Raw genomic sequence first — 18,303 nt, 5'->3', positions numbered from 1 at the left:
TGGCTAGCTTTGAACTTGTGATTCTCCTGCTTCAGACTCCTGAGCTGCTGAGATTACAAGCATGCACCACCATACTGGCTCAATAAACATATATATATGCCTACTGGCCATTTGTACATCTTCTCTATTGAAATGTCTATTTTCAAAATCCTTTGCCCATTTTTTAATCAGATTATTTATTTTATTGCTATTTAATTATTTGAGTTCCTTAAATGTTTGGGATATTAATCCCTCATCAGATGTATGGTTTGAGAATATCGTCTTCCATTCATTAGATAGTCTCTTTATTCTGTTGTTGTTGTTGTTGTTTTCCTTTGCTGTGCAAAAGTGTTTTAGTTAAGCCAGGTGCAGTGGTGCATGCCTGTAATCCCAGTAGCTTGGGAGGCTGAGGTAGAAGGATCACTAGTTCAAAGACAGACTCAGCAATTTAGTGAGGCCCTAAGCAACCTGTCTCAAAAATAAAAAATAAAAGGGACTGGTGGACTGGGACTGTAGCTCAGTGGCAGAGGGCTTGCCTAGCATGTGTGAGGCACTGGGTTTGATCCTCAGCACCACATAAAATAAACAAATAAAGGCATTCTGTCAATCTACAACTGCATAAAAAATTTTAAAAGGCGGGAGAGCTGGTGATGTAACTCAGTGGTAAAGCACCCCTGGGTTCAATCCCCAGTACAAACAAATAAATCAATAAATATATTTTCCAAACCAATGTCATGGTGCTTTTCCCTTCTAGTAGTTTTAAAGTTTCAGTTCTGATATTTATGTCTTATCTAACATGCATGTTAGATAAGCACTGTACCATTTTGAGTTGATTTTTTGTATGTGGTGGAGATAAAGTCTAACTTCATACTTCTGCATGTGGATATCCAATTGTCCCAACACCATTTATTGAAGAAACTCTTCTTTCTCCATTTTGTGTTCTTGGCATCCTTATCAAAGAAAGATCACTTGACAGGGAGTGGGGAATGTAGCTCAGTGGTAGTGCACTTACCTAACCTGTGCAAGGCCTTAGTTTCAATTCCCAGCACCTCAAAATAAATAAATAAATAAAGCCATCCATGATGGTACATGCCATAGTCCCAGCTACTCAGGAGACTGAAGCAGGAGAATGATTTAAGCCCACAAGTTTAACACCATCCTGGGCATCATGGCAAGACCCCATCTCAGTTGACTATAAATGTGTGGATTTATTTCTGGGATCTCTATGCCATTCTCTCTATTGGTCTATGTGTCTACACACAGGCAAAAATTGGGAGTTGGATAGGGAAGAAAGATTCTAGGATAAGAGTCCTGAGGTGGGAAATGTTTTTGATTTTTAGTACATAAAATTGTTTTTTGTTTTTGTACAGAATGTAAAGCTGTTGCCCATTAATCTTCCATTTGAAGGATTTTATAAGCCTAAGTGAAGATATTTTCTATACACAATTGGGTAACTTGCATGTGCAACATTGGAAACCAATGACATAGTGCTTCTATACATAAATTGGGACAACTTTTATCATATATTAAAAGAGGAATAGGAGAAGCATTCTAGTTAATCAAATTGAAGAAGCAAATGTGACACAAAAACTGCTGTGTTTATCAGTTTTTTAATTGCTATACTGAAATATCTGAGGCAAACTAACTTTGTAAAGAAAATACGTTTTTTTAACTCCTAGTTTTGGAGGCTCAAGGACATGATGCTGGCATTGATTGAGTTCTAGTGAGGACTCTCTTGGCTGTGTCACATCATGGTGATGGCAAAGACAGAGCATATGCAGGATCAAGGTGGGTATAAGAACTCTTTTTTTTTAATATTTTTAGTTGTAAATGGACACAATACCTTTATTTTATTTATTTGTTTTTATGTGGTGCTGAAGATCGAACCCAGTGCCTGTCACTGGGAGGTAAGTGCTCCCCCATTGAGCCACAGCCCCAACCCAGCACTCTTTTGAGATCTACCTTAATCCCTTCCCAAGAGCAGAATCCTGGATTGACCTAAGGACATCCCAATAGACTCCACATCTCAAGGGTTCCATATCATCTCCCAATACTGCCACCCTAGGGACCAAGCTTCCAATACATGAATCTTTGAGAGGAATATCCAAACCACAGCATATGCAAATAAGCCTATGTCAGTAATCTACCCAAAAGATGATGGACTAAATGTTGGAGACAAGATAAACAATTGATATATAATTTCCTTTCTGGTGGTTTCCATTTTCTCTGTGAACTAGGGGAGGGGAGGAAGTTTTTCTACTCAAAAGAATGCAGATGGTATGGGATTATAGTTTAGAAGAGTAGATAAAGTTTAAACTTCAACAGAGAATAAAAGTAAAGGGGTCGGGGAAAATGGAGGCCCTAGTAAAAGTTGAACACTTCATTTTTTAAAATTCAATTTATTAATTTTAAATTAATAGGTGTCATATGATTACATTCTCTTTTCTAAAGATTAACTTTATATTTTAGATAAAGCCAAAGTACTTTGGTATATATGTCTGTGTGTATGTGTGTGCGTGTGTGTGGTGCTGAGGATAGAACCCAAGGCCTCATACAAGCTAAGTAAATGCCACAAAACTGAGCCCTATCTCCCGCCCAAGGCTAAAGTACTTTTTACCACTTCTTTGAATCCCAGCTCTTTCCACCCTCTCTAAAGTTGAAATTTTCTTCTAGTTTTTTTTTTTTTTTAACATTTTCATGTATGTATGTATATATATTTGTTTTCTTAAAAAATTTCATTTTGGTGGGTGTGGTGTTTTTTGTTGTTTTGTCTTTTGCTGTGCTGGGAATTGAACTCAAGGTCTTGTGCATGTTAGCCAAGCACTGTACCACTGAGCCAACCCCACAACCTTCTCATGAACTTTTTTTTTTTTTTTTTTTGGATGAGATCTCACTTTGTTTCTCTGGCCTCAAGGCCTCAAACTCTTGGACTCAGGTGATACTCCCACCTCAGTCTCTCAAGTAACTATAGCTACAGGTTATGCTACTCTGCCCAGGTTCTGGCACTTCATATGGAAATTATTATTTGCATATCCATTTGCACAACTAGACTGTAAATTCCTTTTAAAGACTGTTATTATTCAGTCTACAAATACAATAAAGTCATGTTGTATGCCCATTTAACTTACTTTATTTCTTAGGGGAAACATAAAAAAGAAAAAGAACAAGAAATATCTTAAGAGTCACTTATATATGTTATCTAAAGAAAGAAAACAGAAGACAGAAAATAGAAAGGTAGCTGCCAGGGGCTGAGAGATGAGAGAAATGGGGAGTTATTATTCAGTGGGATTACAGTTTCAGTTTTGCAAGATGAAAAAAAATTTAGAAATCTATTGTACAACAATGTGAATATAGTTAACACAAATGATTAAAATGGTAATTTTTTTTATGTGATTTTGAAATGGGAGCATGAATCTGATGTTCCCACAGCTGCTCTTGGTTCCTTCCTCTTTCACATCTCCAAAACTGACTGTGATTCTGTTGTTTAAAAGGAAATGTTTTCCTTGCAATATGGCCCTTACATGCAAGCGAACTACTTGTATAGACCTCAATCAAAGATACCATTTTGAGGGGTGGGGTTGTGGCTCAGTGGTATAGTGCTTGCCTAGCATGTATAAGGCACTGGGTTTGATTCTCAGCACTGCATATAAATAAATGAATAAAATAAAGGCCCATCAACAAATAATTTTATATATATATATATATATTTACAAATAATAAAATTTAAAAAGGGGAAGGGAAAACATAAATAAAAGTAAAAGATTAAAAAAAATTTTTTAAAGATACCATTTTGATACTGGAATGGGGGAAATGGCCATGTTAAGCTTGCTAAGAGAAGAGAGAAAAAAATATTTAAAGATTTTTCAAGGATCATTTTTACTATATGAACATAACCTGGGTGTCCAAAATTTATTATGTGTATTCTGAAGTTCTTGGTACCAATTTTTACTATTTTTCTCCTTCCTCACCTTTGAGACTCTGGCTGCTCAGTTTTCTCTGTTCTCCAAGTGAGAACCTCTCAGAAGTCAGGTAGACAGCTTCAAGTGCCCCTACCTAAGGGAATTGTAAACCCTCAGCTGAGGCCATCCCTCAGAGTCAGTGGAACCACTCACCAACACAGTGTGGTTTTAGGGAGGATATGCCTTCCCCACTTTGTAAACTGTTATTCATTTGCTCACATAGTCTGTCTGCTGCAAATGTTTTCCTTCAACCCCCGTCCAAATTTCATTCAACCTTCAGGACCCAGTCAAATCCCTGTCCCCCATTCTTCCTACCACCTTTCTCTGTTGTTTCACCCACTTGTCAATTAAGCGTTCAATTAACTTCTTTTTCCTATTTACCTGAGTTAAATTATCACATATTTCTTTCATCTTTTTTTTTTTTTTTTTTTTTTTTTGGTATCAGGGATTGAACCCAGGGGTGCTTAACCACTGAACCACATCCCAAACTCTTTTTTTTTTTTTTTTGTATATTATTTAGAGACAGGGTTTCCCTGAGTTACTTAGTCTTGCTAAATTGCTGAGGCTGACTTTGAATTCACGATCCTCCTGCCTCAGCCTCCCAAGCCACTGGGATTACAGGCTATAGGTGAGCACCATGGGCACTGCTTCTTTCATCATTCTTTACTTCTTATGTTAGTATTTAAGATATCATGTTTGAAAACCTTGGGCTAGGATTGTGGTTTAGTGGCAGAGCACTTGCTTAGCGTGTGTGAGACACTGACTTCGATTCTCAGCATCGCATACAAATAAATAAATAAAGGTTCATCAACATCTAATAAAAATACCTTAAAAAAAAAAGAAAACCTTGATTCTCCCATTATCAAGAATTGTAGGTAGGGGGACAGCATAGCTCCATGGTACAGTACTTGCCTAGAATGTGCAAGGCCCTCTTTACAATCCCCAGTACCACAGAAAAATAACAATTAATTGTGATGGAGGTTTATTCATGCTTAATACAGGCCAGACATTGTTAAATGGATTTTGTATATATGTTAGGTATAGCTCTACAACATGGAGAGTATTTTTATCCACATTTGATATTTTAGGAAAGAAAGATGTAACCTTTGTAAGCTCATGGCCCACAAATGACAGAGACAGGAGATAGGAAGCAAACTTCAGATCTTCAGGCTTTCCTTTATTCTGCAGTGAGGTCCATGGATCACGCATGGGAGTGCCTATTTTCTGGGTATGGAGTTGCCCCCCCCCAGGTTACAGAAGGAGCCTGGGTTTTTATAGTTTCATTGGAGACTATGGATGTGCAGTTTTGACAGTCAGGGGCTAGTTATGTTTAGAACTTTAACTTAGGAAGGTAGTTGTAAAAAGGTTGAAACTCATTATTATCTTGGGAGAGAGGAGTTCAGATCCTGAGGGATGAGTACTCAAATCTTGCCCATTGCTTTTTTTTCTCTGGGATCCATTGTTTCCCAGAGTTTCAACCTTTGCTGTTCCTTCATTTCGGGCTAATTTGCAATGGGGGATGTTCAGGGCCCATCATTTCATTATTTGCCTCCTTCCTTCAAGATGCATTGGGGTTAGAAATGGGTAAATGTTTGCTTTTAGTGTAGATGCTGGGGATAAACCTGGGAAGGGATGAAAGTTTGATTTTCCCCCCTCAGGGCCCATTGTTACTGGAAAAGATGAACTGGGAGAGATTTAATGTTTGGCTAATTTTCCCTCTCTCCTCCCAAATCACACTATCCTTCCATTTTTCTTGGGGAGCTGTCTTGTAGGAATATTATTTTCCATAATCCTTCAACCTTGCCCAAGGTCATGCAGATAGTAAAGAGCAAGGCCGGAGTTTGATTTCACATGGTATGACCCCTGAGCTCTGACCTAGGTTCAGGGTGCTGGATTGGAGGGAACTCTTAGTGTATAGCTAGTCAACTTCCTCTCCTGTACTGCCATTTTCTCTTCCCCTAAACTATGCTCTAATCCCTCCTCCAGTTTCCAAATTATCCAAGCTCTTTTTGACCATAGAGAACTTGGTATTTTGCCTATTTCATCTTTAGACTTAAAAATCTCTCCTTTAAATTCATCTGAAATCTGCCCAGGGAGCAGTATAGTACAGTAACTCATGTGTAAAATGGAGAGTATAGCAGCTATCTCCTGGGATTGTTGCAGGAATGAATGAAATAGGAATTAAAAGCATGTAACACAGTGCCTGGTGCCAGGAACTGCACAACACATGACAGCAATTGGCTCTAAGTCTCCTTGTGCATAGATTTGTTCTCTGGAAGCACAAAAACTGATCACTTCTATTATCTACAGTAGTCTTTCAGTTCCTGAAGGTTGAGATCATATTTCCTTAAACTGCTGTGGCCTTTGTCATTGTCATCGTCCTCCTCCTCCTCTTTCTCCTCCTCCTCTTCGATCCCTATGTCTCTATCTCTAGTTTCTGTGCCTAAATCTCACAGACCTTATTTCTAGACCTCTCACTATCACGTCTTCCTCACTCCCTCCCACTAAGGGTTAGGTGAAGAAGTCAGAAAATCAATAAACAGTTATCTTGGGTTTGTACTCTACATGTCTTTTATTATTATTGTGTGTGTGTGTGTGGTGCTGGGAATCAAACGTAGGGCCTCATGTGTGCCAGGCAAGCACTCTACAATTGATCTGCATTCCCAGCCCTGAAGCTCACCTGTGGCATTTAGGCAGCTTTATTATATATAGTTAACTCCACTAAGTTCACATCCACCTACAACACTATTCCTTTGCCATCTGAAGTTATGAAAGCACATTTTTTCACATTCTGTATTTGTGCAGTTGGTTTCATGAATTAAGATGGATAATTTGACATTTTTCCTGTTTTATTTCATGTCCTCTGATTCAGCCTATCCTATCCTAACATCCTTTGGGATCTATATTTTCTCTTTCATTTGTGCATGGACTCCGAGGACAAGATCCTTGCAAAGTAAGAAAATATCTTTAAAGTGCTAAGCACAAATACCTGGTACATAGTAAGTCCTTGATAAACATGAACGTTTATGGTGGTTGTTATTATTCCAATACTCAACACAGTGCTTGGCTCATAGGACACCCTCAATAATATTTGTTGATTAATGAATAAATGATTGGCTCAAAGATTGGTAGAACTAGTGAATATTCCCTCTCCTGAATCTCAGGTCAAGTAAATTTGATATTATCTCTCTTTTACAGATAGGGAAACTGAGACTCAGAGATGTTTAATAACTTGCCCATGGTCACTCAATTGGAAAGTGGAACCAGAATGAGAATTCAACTCTGCCTAATTCCCAAGCATGTATGGCTAACCCTTCCCTATAATGCTTCCTCGCATATAAGTTCAGACCAAAAGAATGAGCTAGGAAACCAGAATGAAGTCTGAGAGACTTTCCAAGGTTGTGTGTCCCAAGCCCTAGAGAAGTTGATTTTCTTGTTGTAACCCTGGGGCATGGGGATGTGGAAGGGGCCAAGAGATGGGAAACAGAGCACTGGAAGCCTCCCTCCTCCCTCCCCTCTGGGCCTCTCATATTCCCTGCCTAAACTCTGCTCTGCTATTTCTCCTGAGGAACTAACAGCATGGTGTGTCTCCAAGGAGACACTTTTAAGGCCAGGGAACCAAGACCCAGGGAAGTGATTCAACTGCTTGCCAGAACTAGGGTCAATGGAGTCAGGGGCCCAGAAGAGTAGGTACAAAGAATTAGGAGACCTGAGGGAATTCTGTGGTTGCCTCTCTGCCACCTGCTATCTGGGTATCAGCTTCCTCTCTGTAAAAATGGTGGGAAGTAATAGTCCTCATTTTGCCTTATAATGGTTTATGGCATAATAATGACAACAACTAGGTTTACGAAGTACCATCTCTGTGCCAGTTACCATGTTGAACACCTTTAATAACCTCAGTTAGCCTGATGAAATAAGGTGTATTATTTACCCCCATTTTTCTTCCTTCCTTCCTTCCTTCCTTTCTTCCTTCCTTCCTTCCTTCCTTTCTTTCTTTCTTCTTTCCTTTCTTTCATCTTTTTCATTTTCCTTTTTAACAAATGTGAAAGCCGAAGTTCATAGAATTAATACTCGCCCAAGATCTCTAACCCTAAGTGACAGAACTGAAGTCTGAAACTGTGCAGCCTTTTGAGCGCTTCAGAACTGAGAAAGCGCGGATGGGAGTGAGAACTCTGAAGTATGACAGAAACCCTGTTCTCTCTGGGCAAAAACGTGTTACGCAGCCTATGACTTCATATGATTGGGGCTGAAGTGGGAACCTATGGAGAGTGTTTCTAAGGAGCCAGTTGTGCAGATCCCAAGGTTAGGCTGGAAGGGCTCTTCCCACCCACATGATCAGATTGGATCCCTAGGGTCTGAGTGAAGAAGAGGGACTGGCTTCTTTGTAAGACAAAGTTCCAGGACAGATTGTGATGGGAGAGGAAGTTCCTACGGTGTCCAGCCAGAGCCACTCTCACCCATTCAAAGAAGAGGTCTTCTGCAAGAAGAGTGCTGTAACTCATGATGTTCTTCTGGGCAGGGAGAAGGTTCAGTTTTGTCAGAACTTTCCAAGAAACCAGGGACATACCACCCAGGAAATAAGTGCTTGGGGCCTCTAGTGCCCCCTGTGACCCTTTAATTCCCTATCTCTCTGCCCTTGGGTTTCCAGCCACCCAACTTCTACACTGTTCTCCTTGTCTCCACTGCTGTCTGCTTGGCATCCCCAGCACCTCCCTTCCAGGCTCATTCTCCTTTCACACACACCAGGACTCTGTCTGCCATGGCAGCTCCTTTGTTTACTTCCAGAACTCACAGGCTCACCACTAGCCAAACACAACGAGGCCTGGCCAGGGAGAGCTTGGCTCTAGGCTCAATCTGGCCCCTCTGGGACAGGTAATGGCCTCCAAACCAAGGAGGCAGCTCAAAGGTAGGTTGCTCCTTATGCTGGGTTCTTGCTTCAGAGCCTGACAACCCAAATTTTAGGCCTAGGTGGAAAGGATACAAAATCTGTCCGTAGCTGGGCAGGAATTCCTACTGTTGAGACAGCTTTGGCTGAGAACTTCCAGAATCAAAGACCTAGCTGGAGAGAGATGGGGGAAATTTTGAGGTCTCCTGGGTGGGAACCAGAAGCTTGGACTTCTGGTCCTCTTTGTATCTCTCCTCAGTCAGGTAAAACCTGGCTCTGAGCCCTCAGTTGGAGGACCCAAGTATCCAAATTTCCTCACCAGGAGGCTGTGTTCCTCTTCCAAAAGTTCAGGTCCCATACCTCCCTGAAGAATCTTTTTTTTCCCCTTTCTTTCTTTTTTTATTTTTTATTGTTTGGTACAAGGGATTGAACTCAGGGTGCTTAACCACTGAGTCACATCCCCAGCCCCTTTTAAAATTTTTTATTTTGAGACAGGATCTCACTAAGCTACTTAGAGCCTCACTAAGTTGCTGAGGCTGGTCTTGAACTTGTGTTCCTCCTGCTTCATCCTCTGAGCACTGGGATTACAAGTGTGCACTATAGCACCTAGCTCCTACCCAAAGATGCTAACTGAAAAAGGAAAGTGAGTATTTACTCTGGGCCAATCCCTGAGTAGAAAATATAGCCTGGCATTCGTCTGTCTAAGATGAGTGGGATGATGATTTACCTAATGTATAATTATGTATTTATATAATGTAAAATGTAAGGGGAGGGGCTCTAATTCTGACTCTGGAGCTGTGGTGATGGGTGAGCAGTAAGGTGCACTGAGGGTGCTAGAGTAGAGAGTAGCAGGGTCCCAGACAAGGTCACATGAGGAACAGTGGTTATGGCAAAAAAAGAGGCTCCTATTGGGAAGGGGGAGACCCCTGGCAACGCAGACTCCCCAGTGCAGAAGTAGAGGGCTCTTTAAGTGTTGCCCATTTAATTCTATGAGAATGGAAGAAAGTGGGGGCAGGGCAGATGCTGATGAATGATCAGAGATGATTCTGAGGCCTTCTGGATGGGAACCCGAGACTTAGACTTCTCCTAGTATCTATTTCATTTAAAGGAAATGATCCCCAATATCTCTCTCATTTAGGATCCCTTTTAAACACACACACAAAAATAAGTTGACTAAGGAATGAAAAAATCTGACTCTGTTGCCAGGCCCCAATGGAGCAGATGGAGCTGGGGACCAATGGGCCTTTGGAAGGAACAGGAATGGGGTTAGAGGTGAACACTGGTCCTGCCCAGCCTTACTCTCTGCCCCATTATGCTTCAGTTTCCAGAGGGTGGGGGTGGGGCCTGGGCCTGGGAAACAGTTCATGCATGAAGCAACCCACCTTCCTTCTCTGGGTCAGGCATGTCTTGAGGGGTTATGGGTCCCCTGGAGTAAACAAGAAATTTGCAACAGTTTTAGGCACAGTTTTGGTTTTTTTCTCATCAATGTACATTTTAATCTAACAGTCTAACAGCCTCATACTCCTCGCCCTTGCCCAAGTCCTCTCCCCTCTCCCACACCAGCCCAATCAGCATCTCATCTGCTTTAGGGATTGAAAGTCACAGGCACAAAGGTGATTCAAAGAGGAGGTGACACCTGTGTCTCTCCCACCAGATGCTTAGGCTAGCACCAGACCCCCTGGAGAGTCCAAAGGTCAGAGGTCTCAGGAGAGATGACAGGTTGAGTCTCATTGGAAAACACTGTCTTCTGGGTCTCAGTTCCATGCAGAGTCTGTCCCCTGAGACTCCCTCCCAGTCAGAGTAGCAGAAGGGCAGAAATCCTCAGACTGGGGGACTTGTGAATAGCAGGAGATCTTGAGCCCAAGTCACACTCAGAGTGAGCAAGGCTACTAGAATCCCCTTTCATGCAGGTTGTGTAGATGCTGTGGCTGCAGCTTCCTGACCCCTCTGTGATTCCAGGAGTGCGAGGAGGGGCTGTCAGGATGTGCCAACCTGGAAGACAGAGGGCCAGTGCTGCTACCTGCAGCCACAAGACTCCACTACCATGTCCTCATACTGCTTATATACCACGTTGTTGGCAGAGTCAATGAAGAGGATGCTGATGGGACTCAGCCGCGTGGGCACACAGCAGGTGGGTGGTGTGGACTCAGGGTCCATGGAGTTCATCAGGGTCTGGATGACCGCGTGGTTCGTGGGTTCCAGGTGGGAGCGCAAGGGGAATTCGCACAGTCCCTCACAGTGGAAGGCCTCGTACTCAAGAGGTGCAATGATCCAGTCGTCCCAGCCCATGTCCTTGAAGTTGACGTGCAGGGCCTTCCGACTGCAGCGGGCCTTGAGGTTCTTGCTGGGTCGCTTGCCCTGGCGAGTGGCCAGCGGAGCCCGCCGTTTCCGCCGCTGGCTGAACAGGTACTCATACACAGTCTTATCATCCTGGCCCGAGCGCGCCTTAATCTCATTAAAGAACAGGTCCCGTTTCTTGGTACGGCCAAACACCAGGAACAAAGCCTTCTCGTGGACCTGCCGGGCAGCCCGGTCAAAGCCCAGACCGCGGAGGTCCACAGCCCGGCCCCGTTCCCAGGCCTCCAGCTCCAGGCACAGCTGGGCAGAGTTCTTAAAGTTTCGGAAGAGCTTCCAGATGTCGAACACCTCCCAGCCAGCTCCATCCAGGCCTGGCACGGAGCGCACATCCAGTAAGGCTGCCGGCTGCCGGCCGCTGGGGCAGCTGGACAGCTTCAGCTGGGCAGCCCGCCCGGCACCAGGGGCCACTGGCTTCGGCGTGTCCAAGGGCTTCTTCCGCAGGATCCGCAGCTCGGCCCCCAGCAGCCCATCCTTCTCCAGGGCACTAATGTCAAACATGTACCTCTGCTTCCTGACCACAGGACCTCGATCATCTAGAGAGAACAGCCAGAAGTCAATTCCTGCAACTTACCAAGGGAACCAGTCACCTCTAGGCCTCAAGGGAGGCCCAAGCTCTTTTCCCCTCAAGAGAGTTTTCTTTAACCTCTTCCCCACTGTGATAGAGGCGAACGCCCAAACCACTGAGAGCCTTTTTAAGATGAGGGAGCTTCCTACACAGTGGACCAAGTAGGGGTATTTATCTGTGAATGTGGAAATGGATGATTTGGGTGACTGTTTATGTCAATGATCTATATGAGATAGTCATTAGCTTTGCAACTTCCTTCCACCTATCTCCCCTGCCCCATGATCTAACACCATATCTCATGTCTTCCATAGGTAGGGTATGCATTAAAATTACCCGTTTTTCTGGAAGAAAAACCTGAAGCTCAGGGAAGTTTTGTGACTTGTTCAAGGTCCCTCGCTAGGAAAAAAACAGAATTAGAACTTTAGAACTTTTATACTCCATCCTGAGCTGCTCCCACTATAACCTAAAGGAAACCTTAGTGTTCTCGTTTTACAGATGAGGCACAGAGATGAGGAGTGACTTGACATAGGTCACACAGCAAGTTAATGAAAAAGCTGATCTACAACCCAATTTCCTGGTTCCCCAGCCTAATAATTTTGTTGTGCATATATCTTCCCCTACTGGGTGTGTGAGGGTGGAACAGTGTGTGTGTATATGTGTATGATGGGGTTCATTTGTGAGTATGCAAGGTAATGTATATGTGAGTGACAAAGGTATGTATGAATATTTTGCATGAATTTTTTTTTTTTTTTTTTTTTTTTTTGTGTGTGTGTGTGTGGGTGTGGTATTGGGGATTGAATCCAGGGACCCTGTACCACTACTACATTCCAGCCCTTTTAATTTTTTTATTTTGACACAGTTCTTGCTAAGTTGCCCAGGCTGGCCTTGAACTTGCGATCCTCCTGCCTCAGGGCCACTGGAATTGCAGGCATGCGTCACCATGCCCACTTGGCCCATGTGAATATCTGAAGGGTCTGCATGTTTATATAAGTGTATGATTCCATGTATATACCTAAGGTGTTTGTGTATGCATGTGTGCATGTGTGATTCAGCATGTGTGTAAAATATAAGGTTGTGTGTGTGAGAAGCGCAGCAGTGTCTCTGAATCAGCATGGCCTCCTTCCTCAATACCAATTTGCCATTGGGGAACATTCATATATTGCTCTAGAAGGTAACTAATTAGGCCTTTAAACTCCCCATCTCCCCCTCCCCAAGCTACCTTAGTGCTTGGGGGGGGGCACAAGGACTTATTTTATGAGCCCCCAAGGGGTCACAGCTTTCCCTGGCTGGGCAGTCAGCCAGCCCACCTCCCCCACCTCGGCCAGACCTGCTGCCTCTATGCCTCCCCCCTCCTGCCCCCTGTCATTCCCCTACAGGCCAGCTCTAATGAGGAGTCTCTCCCACTCTCTGACCCCTCCCCCACCCTGCCAGCCAAAGTCCTAAGACTCAGAACCAGAGCATATGAGCTGCAAGCAACCTTAGCAACTGGCAGTTCACCTCCCTCTTCACATTATGGAGAAACTGAGGCCCTGAAAGGGGAAGGATCTTGCTGAGTTCACACAGCAAGTTGAGAGAAAAAGCTGAGACAGTAATACTAGATAGGCAGAGTGAGACACAAGGAGAACAGATATTCTCCTGGGTTAATGATGAAAATACTCTATGTTTACAGGACACAAGATTTTCACTTTCAAAGGGCTTTCATAAATCACCCATACTCCTATTTAGATGGATAGATGGGGAAACTAAGGCCCCAAGGTGAGAAGGGGCTGTCCCAGGGTCACAATATGAGTTAAACCCTAGGTCCGCTGCCTCCTTCCATGATTACAAGATGCCCCCTTTCCTGTCTTCACCTACCTGCCTCCCCTGTCCCCTGACCTGATGATAAAGTTGCAGAACCCCAGGGACCTTTATAAAGCTTCATCCCTCTGTCTGCGGAGAACACCCCGGAGCTTGGAAAGTTTGGCTAACCCATCAAGTTACAGAGCATGACTTGATAATCAAGTCTTGGAGTCTGGTCTCCAACTCTGCCACCAAATGGCAGGTCTTGTCTCCTCTCCAGGCTTTAGTGCCCCGCTCTGCACCTTGCAGGAACTGGACTTGGTGATCCCTAAGTGCCCCATACTGCTGAAATGCCAGCACCCTGGATCTGGTATGTGTAAGGTAAGTCCCAGACATCCACCCATGTGGAGCCAAATGCACACACATTCCCCCACCTGTTAAGCATCAGGGCTTGGGGAACCCCTCTGTGCATGCAATGCCCCTCCCGCCACCCCGCCCCCTCACCTTGCCCTTTGTCAATAAAGCTGGTGATGGTGTTGGCCAGGCCAGCCTCCAACTTCACGCTGCTGTTGCCTCCCTTTCTGTCAGCATCGGACAGCGTCCTGTACAGCGAGAGCATGTACTCGTGGGGTGTGATGGGGGGCGGGCGGAATGGCTCCTTGGGCTCTCGAGGGCGCCCAGACTCCCTGGCCTTCTTCAGCAGAAAGGAGCTGGGGACAGATCCTGCTTTTGGGGGAGCCTTGCCCCCAGGAAGCTGTCCTTTTGGGGTTACAGTCCGTGCTGCAGCCTGCCTGGTCTGGGAAGGGGGTCCTGGCTTGGGTTCAGAGCCACCAGATCTGGGGGGCAGCTTTTTGGGCTCATCCTTCTTGGCCTGTGTCTGCCCGGGGTCTCCCTTTGCCCTGGTGTTGGTGGCCCCCCCACCATAGCTGGGACCTCCTGGCCTAAAGATGTTCCGGGCCAGGGGGGGCCTCTCCTTGGTCTCTGCTTTGGCCAATCCTGGCCTGGCCCCCGTGGGTCTCTGGCCCAAGTCAGGGGCACCCAACACAGTGCAGATGAATTCCAGGTCCAGCCAAGCCAGGTGCCAAAGCAAGAAAGTGAGGAGTTTGGGGAGTCTCATCCTCTAGCCAGCCGCTGGATGACACCAAAGAGAACAGCGGCAGCAGCGAAGGTGCCTCTGGCTTGGCAAGAAAAACCATGAAAGGAGTGGATCTTCAGGAGCAGCGGCGGCAGCAGTAGCAGCAGCAGGAAGGGCTTTCTCCTCAGTCTGAGACTCTTGAAGTCCGCCGGGCGTGTGTCTGTATCCAGTCCCATAGTGGAAATGCTCCCGTATCCAGACGTGCACCGTCTCCAGTCAGCAGCTGAAAATAACTCGTTCTTGAAAGGAGAAAGCCGACCGCCCCCTTTCTCCTGCACAACTGACTGAGGGCTTGAAGGAGGCTTGTATAAGGCTGAGGGATTTTTCCAAGAAGGAAGAATGGCGTAATGCTGCCTGTGTGCTCCAGTTTTTTTTCCCCCTAGTTTTGAATCCTTTCCAGTGAAAATACTTACACACACACACACACACACACACACACACACACACACAGGCCTGCAGGTGCTCAGAAAAATCTTTTACAAACCTGAACTCAGGAATTGGAAACGGAATTCCAACCCAAACCAATTTAATTACTCTCTGATGTCATGCTGTCTAAATTCATTTAAGTGCGATATATTTATGTGAAAAAAATCACCGCTGCCCTTTCGAGGCCATGGCTCACAGGGGCTCTTGGCACAGAGCCCCGCAGCGGGACTCGGGGCTTAGGGGGCCTCTCAGTCCCTGGAGCAGACTCAGGGATCTTCACCTCCACCTCCTGGAGCAGCCCACCCCGCTGTCCCAAGGAGAGATGCTGAGAAGTGAGCCCCAAGTTCCGAAGCCCCAGAAGCATGGGGAGTGTGGGTTTTCAATGAAGTCCTTGGAGTGTTTTAAAAGCAATTTCGACCCCTGCATCTAGCCTGGGACCCGATTTGGGGTGTGAGTGTGTGTGAGTGTGTGTGTGTGTGTGTGTGTGTGTGTGTGTGTGTGTGTTGCAGAACAGATGGCAGCATTTACCCACAGTTTCTTTTATTTTAGTAAACTTGTGGTGACCCAGAGGCAGAAAAAATATCAGTACCCACTACACCCCTCCCTCTCCCCAAATGCCATTGGCTGAACTCAGATGATTTCTTCAGGCTGGGGGACGCTGCCACCCTGGAGCCCCTGCTTGGCTGGAGGCAGGTACTGGGTGTACCCTACCACTACCCAAGCGAAGACGTCCTTGGAGTTTTCTTAAAACATATTGGCTGAGTTCGGAGGCAGTGGCCCCAGCCTGGGGCAGCAGCGGCCCCTGCAGGAGACTGGAAAAACAATTTCCCACAGGAAGCTTTTTCTGGTAGCTGGGGAAGTCTGAATTCCAGCTAGACTCAAGGGTTTCCCAAGGTGCCTCAACGAAGCTGTCTTTCTTGGGATGTCCCATAGAACCCCTGAACAACTTACCACAGGGTCACCTGGGGAAGCTGCTCATTTCACCTGGAATAATGTCCTGTCACTTCCACAACTGAAGGAAGTCCTCCTTATCCTGAGAAGTTCAATGGTAAACTCACTTCCTCCTGGAAAACTTCCCAGATCCCAGTCAGTACCAAGGACTCCCTCTAACACAATACTTGTCACACTGTGACAGTAATGGCTGGCAGTGGGAAAACCAGCAGTCAGATAGACTTCCTTCTTGGATTTTTTTTTTTTTCCTCTTGCAGTGTTGGGGACTGAACCCAGGACCCCCAGCATGCATGCTAGGCAAGTGCTCTACCACTGAGCTACCCAGCCTGGGTAACCTCCCATCTTAATCTGAGATTCACTGGGCCAATCTAACATTCATTCCAATGATAAGATTCTTTCTTGACATGTCCTGACATGGAGTAGAAAGTCAGTGAGTGTCTGATGAATGAAAGAATATGAAACTCACCCTGGGGGTTGGAGCTCAGTGGTAGAGTGCATGCTTAGCATGTGTGAAGCCCTGGGTTCCATCATCAGCATCAAAACCAAAACAAACAAACAACAAAATAAAACAGCACTCATGACCAAGTGACCCACCAGTCCTTTCATGGTGCCACTCCCAGGGTCTCTGATCCTCCAGTGCAGTCATATGGCTTTGCTACTCTAAGCTTCATCTGGTACTCCTAAGTCAGAAATGACAGTAGAACTCCAGCTCCCAATCTCAAAGGACCAATGTAGCACCAGATACACTTTTGGGGGCTTTAAAGAAGGACTGAATTCATTATTATTTCCTCAGTTGACCTTCCTTTTGACTCCTTCCCCTTTAACCAGTCCTCTCAGACATTCCTCCCTCCATTCCATCCCACCGTCTCCAGTGCTGTCCTCCTTACCTCTTGACCTGCTATAATTCCCTTAGAACTGGCTTCTAGGCCTCCAGGATCTCTCTGTTCCAACCCTCCCTCTACCTAAAACCCACCCATTAAACAAGTGCCAACTCACATGCCATCTCCTCCACAAAGCCTTCCCTCATCTCCCCAAACACACACTCCTCCTGAACTGCCCTCTCACATTTCCTGTGCTGCTTTCCACTCAGGTAGCTCAAAGTTTATCCAGTTTCTGCCTCAGCCCCATCTTCAACACAATCCATTTCTTCCACTGTGTATACTTTTTTCATATTTTTATTATCACTTAATTCTTTATACCTATTATAAATTGTGTACATATGTGTCTTCCCCCATTACGTTATAACTAGATTGTACCATATTTGTCTTTTAGTTATTCACGGTGCTTGGCATAGGGCCAATTTCAGTATTGGAAATTGAACCCAGTGGTGCTTTACCACTGAGCAACATCCACAGTTCTTTTTATTTTTTTCTTTTGAGATAGGGCCTCACTAAGTTGTTGAGGCTGGCCTGGAACTTGCAATCCTTCTGCCTCAGCTTTCTGAGTCACTGGGATTACAACGTGGGCCACCATGCCCAGCCAAAAGCTATCATTTTCAACTTATCATGTCTTCCCTGCAGGACTTTGAGTTCCTTAAAGGGAGGGATTCTGTCTTGCCACTTCGGCATTCTGTAAGCTTCATTGAGTGCACAGATGAAGAGAAGAATAAGTCAAATAACCCAAACATCCCTATACATGGTTTGTTAAAGAGCAGGCTCTGGCCCAGCGTGGTGGCACATGCCTATAATCCCAGTGACTCAGGAGGCTGAAATAGGAGGATTGCTAGTTCAAGGCCAGCCAGGGAAATTTATCTAGACCCTGTCTCAAAATAAAAACTAAATACAGTTGGGGATGTAGCTCAGCAATAAAGCACCCTGGGTTCAATTCCTAGTACTGGGGGTGGGATGTGGGCAAGCAGAAGTTCTGGAGACAGATCTAGTTTTGAATCCTGGTTCCGCTATTTACATGTTGTGTGATGTTGGGAATCCTCCCAATCTCTCTGAAACTCAGAACAAAGATAACAGTACTGACCCCACATAGGGTTTTGTGGGGAATCAATGAACTTAATAACAAAGTGTGATTAGCTTAGAACCTGGCAATATTAATAATAGCTACTATTTTGTGAGCACTCTTTCTAGTCAACTAAGCACTGGCCTTTGCCTTCCTTCGCATTTGGTGGGGGGGTGGTACTGAGGATTTAAACCAGTGATGTTTTACCATGAGTCATATCCCCATCCCTTTTTATTTTTTATTTTGAGACAGGGTCTCACCAAGTTGCTTAGGTCCTTCCTAAGTTGCTGAGGCTGGCCTTAAAAATTGTGATCCT

At 45.0% G+C, this 18,303-nt stretch overlaps 1 protein-coding gene across 1 annotated transcript; it reads right to left on the bottom strand.

Annotated features, from left to right (window-relative positions):
• Positions 1-10,508: 10,508 nt before the first annotated feature.
• Positions 10,509-14,642, bottom strand: Gdf5 (growth differentiation factor 5). Its single transcript, XM_047541816.1, has 2 exons — positions 14,030-14,642; positions 10,509-11,714 (listed from the first exon to the last, which is right to left on the bottom strand). Exons 1-2 carry the CDS (start codon positions 14,640-14,642, stop codon positions 10,840-10,842), a joined length of 1,488 nt encoding a protein of 495 aa, XP_047397772.1. The 3' UTR covers positions 10,509-10,839.
• Between the last annotated feature and the right edge of the window lie 3,661 nt (positions 14,643-18,303).

The sequence above is a fragment of the Sciurus carolinensis genome, chromosome 2 (assembly GCF_902686445.1).
Source record: "Sciurus carolinensis chromosome 2, mSciCar1.2, whole genome shotgun sequence".
Classification (NCBI taxonomy): Eukaryota; Metazoa; Chordata; class Mammalia; order Rodentia; family Sciuridae; genus Sciurus; species Sciurus carolinensis.
The sequence above is the reverse complement of the archived record's forward strand: the minus strand, read 5'-3'. Positions and strand labels throughout refer to the sequence as shown.

What these genes read in the sequence shown, in the direction of transcription:
- Gdf5 (XM_047541816.1), bottom strand. Translation starts at nt 14,642, where the DNA reads ATGAGACTCCCCAAACTCCTCACTTTCTTGCTTTGGCACCTGGCTTGG. An exon ending in CTTTATTGACAAAGGGCAAG is followed by an intron (nt 11,715 to 14,029) that starts GTGAGGGGGCGG and finishes TGTTCTCTCTAG; the next exon opens with ATGATCGAGGTCCTGTGGTC.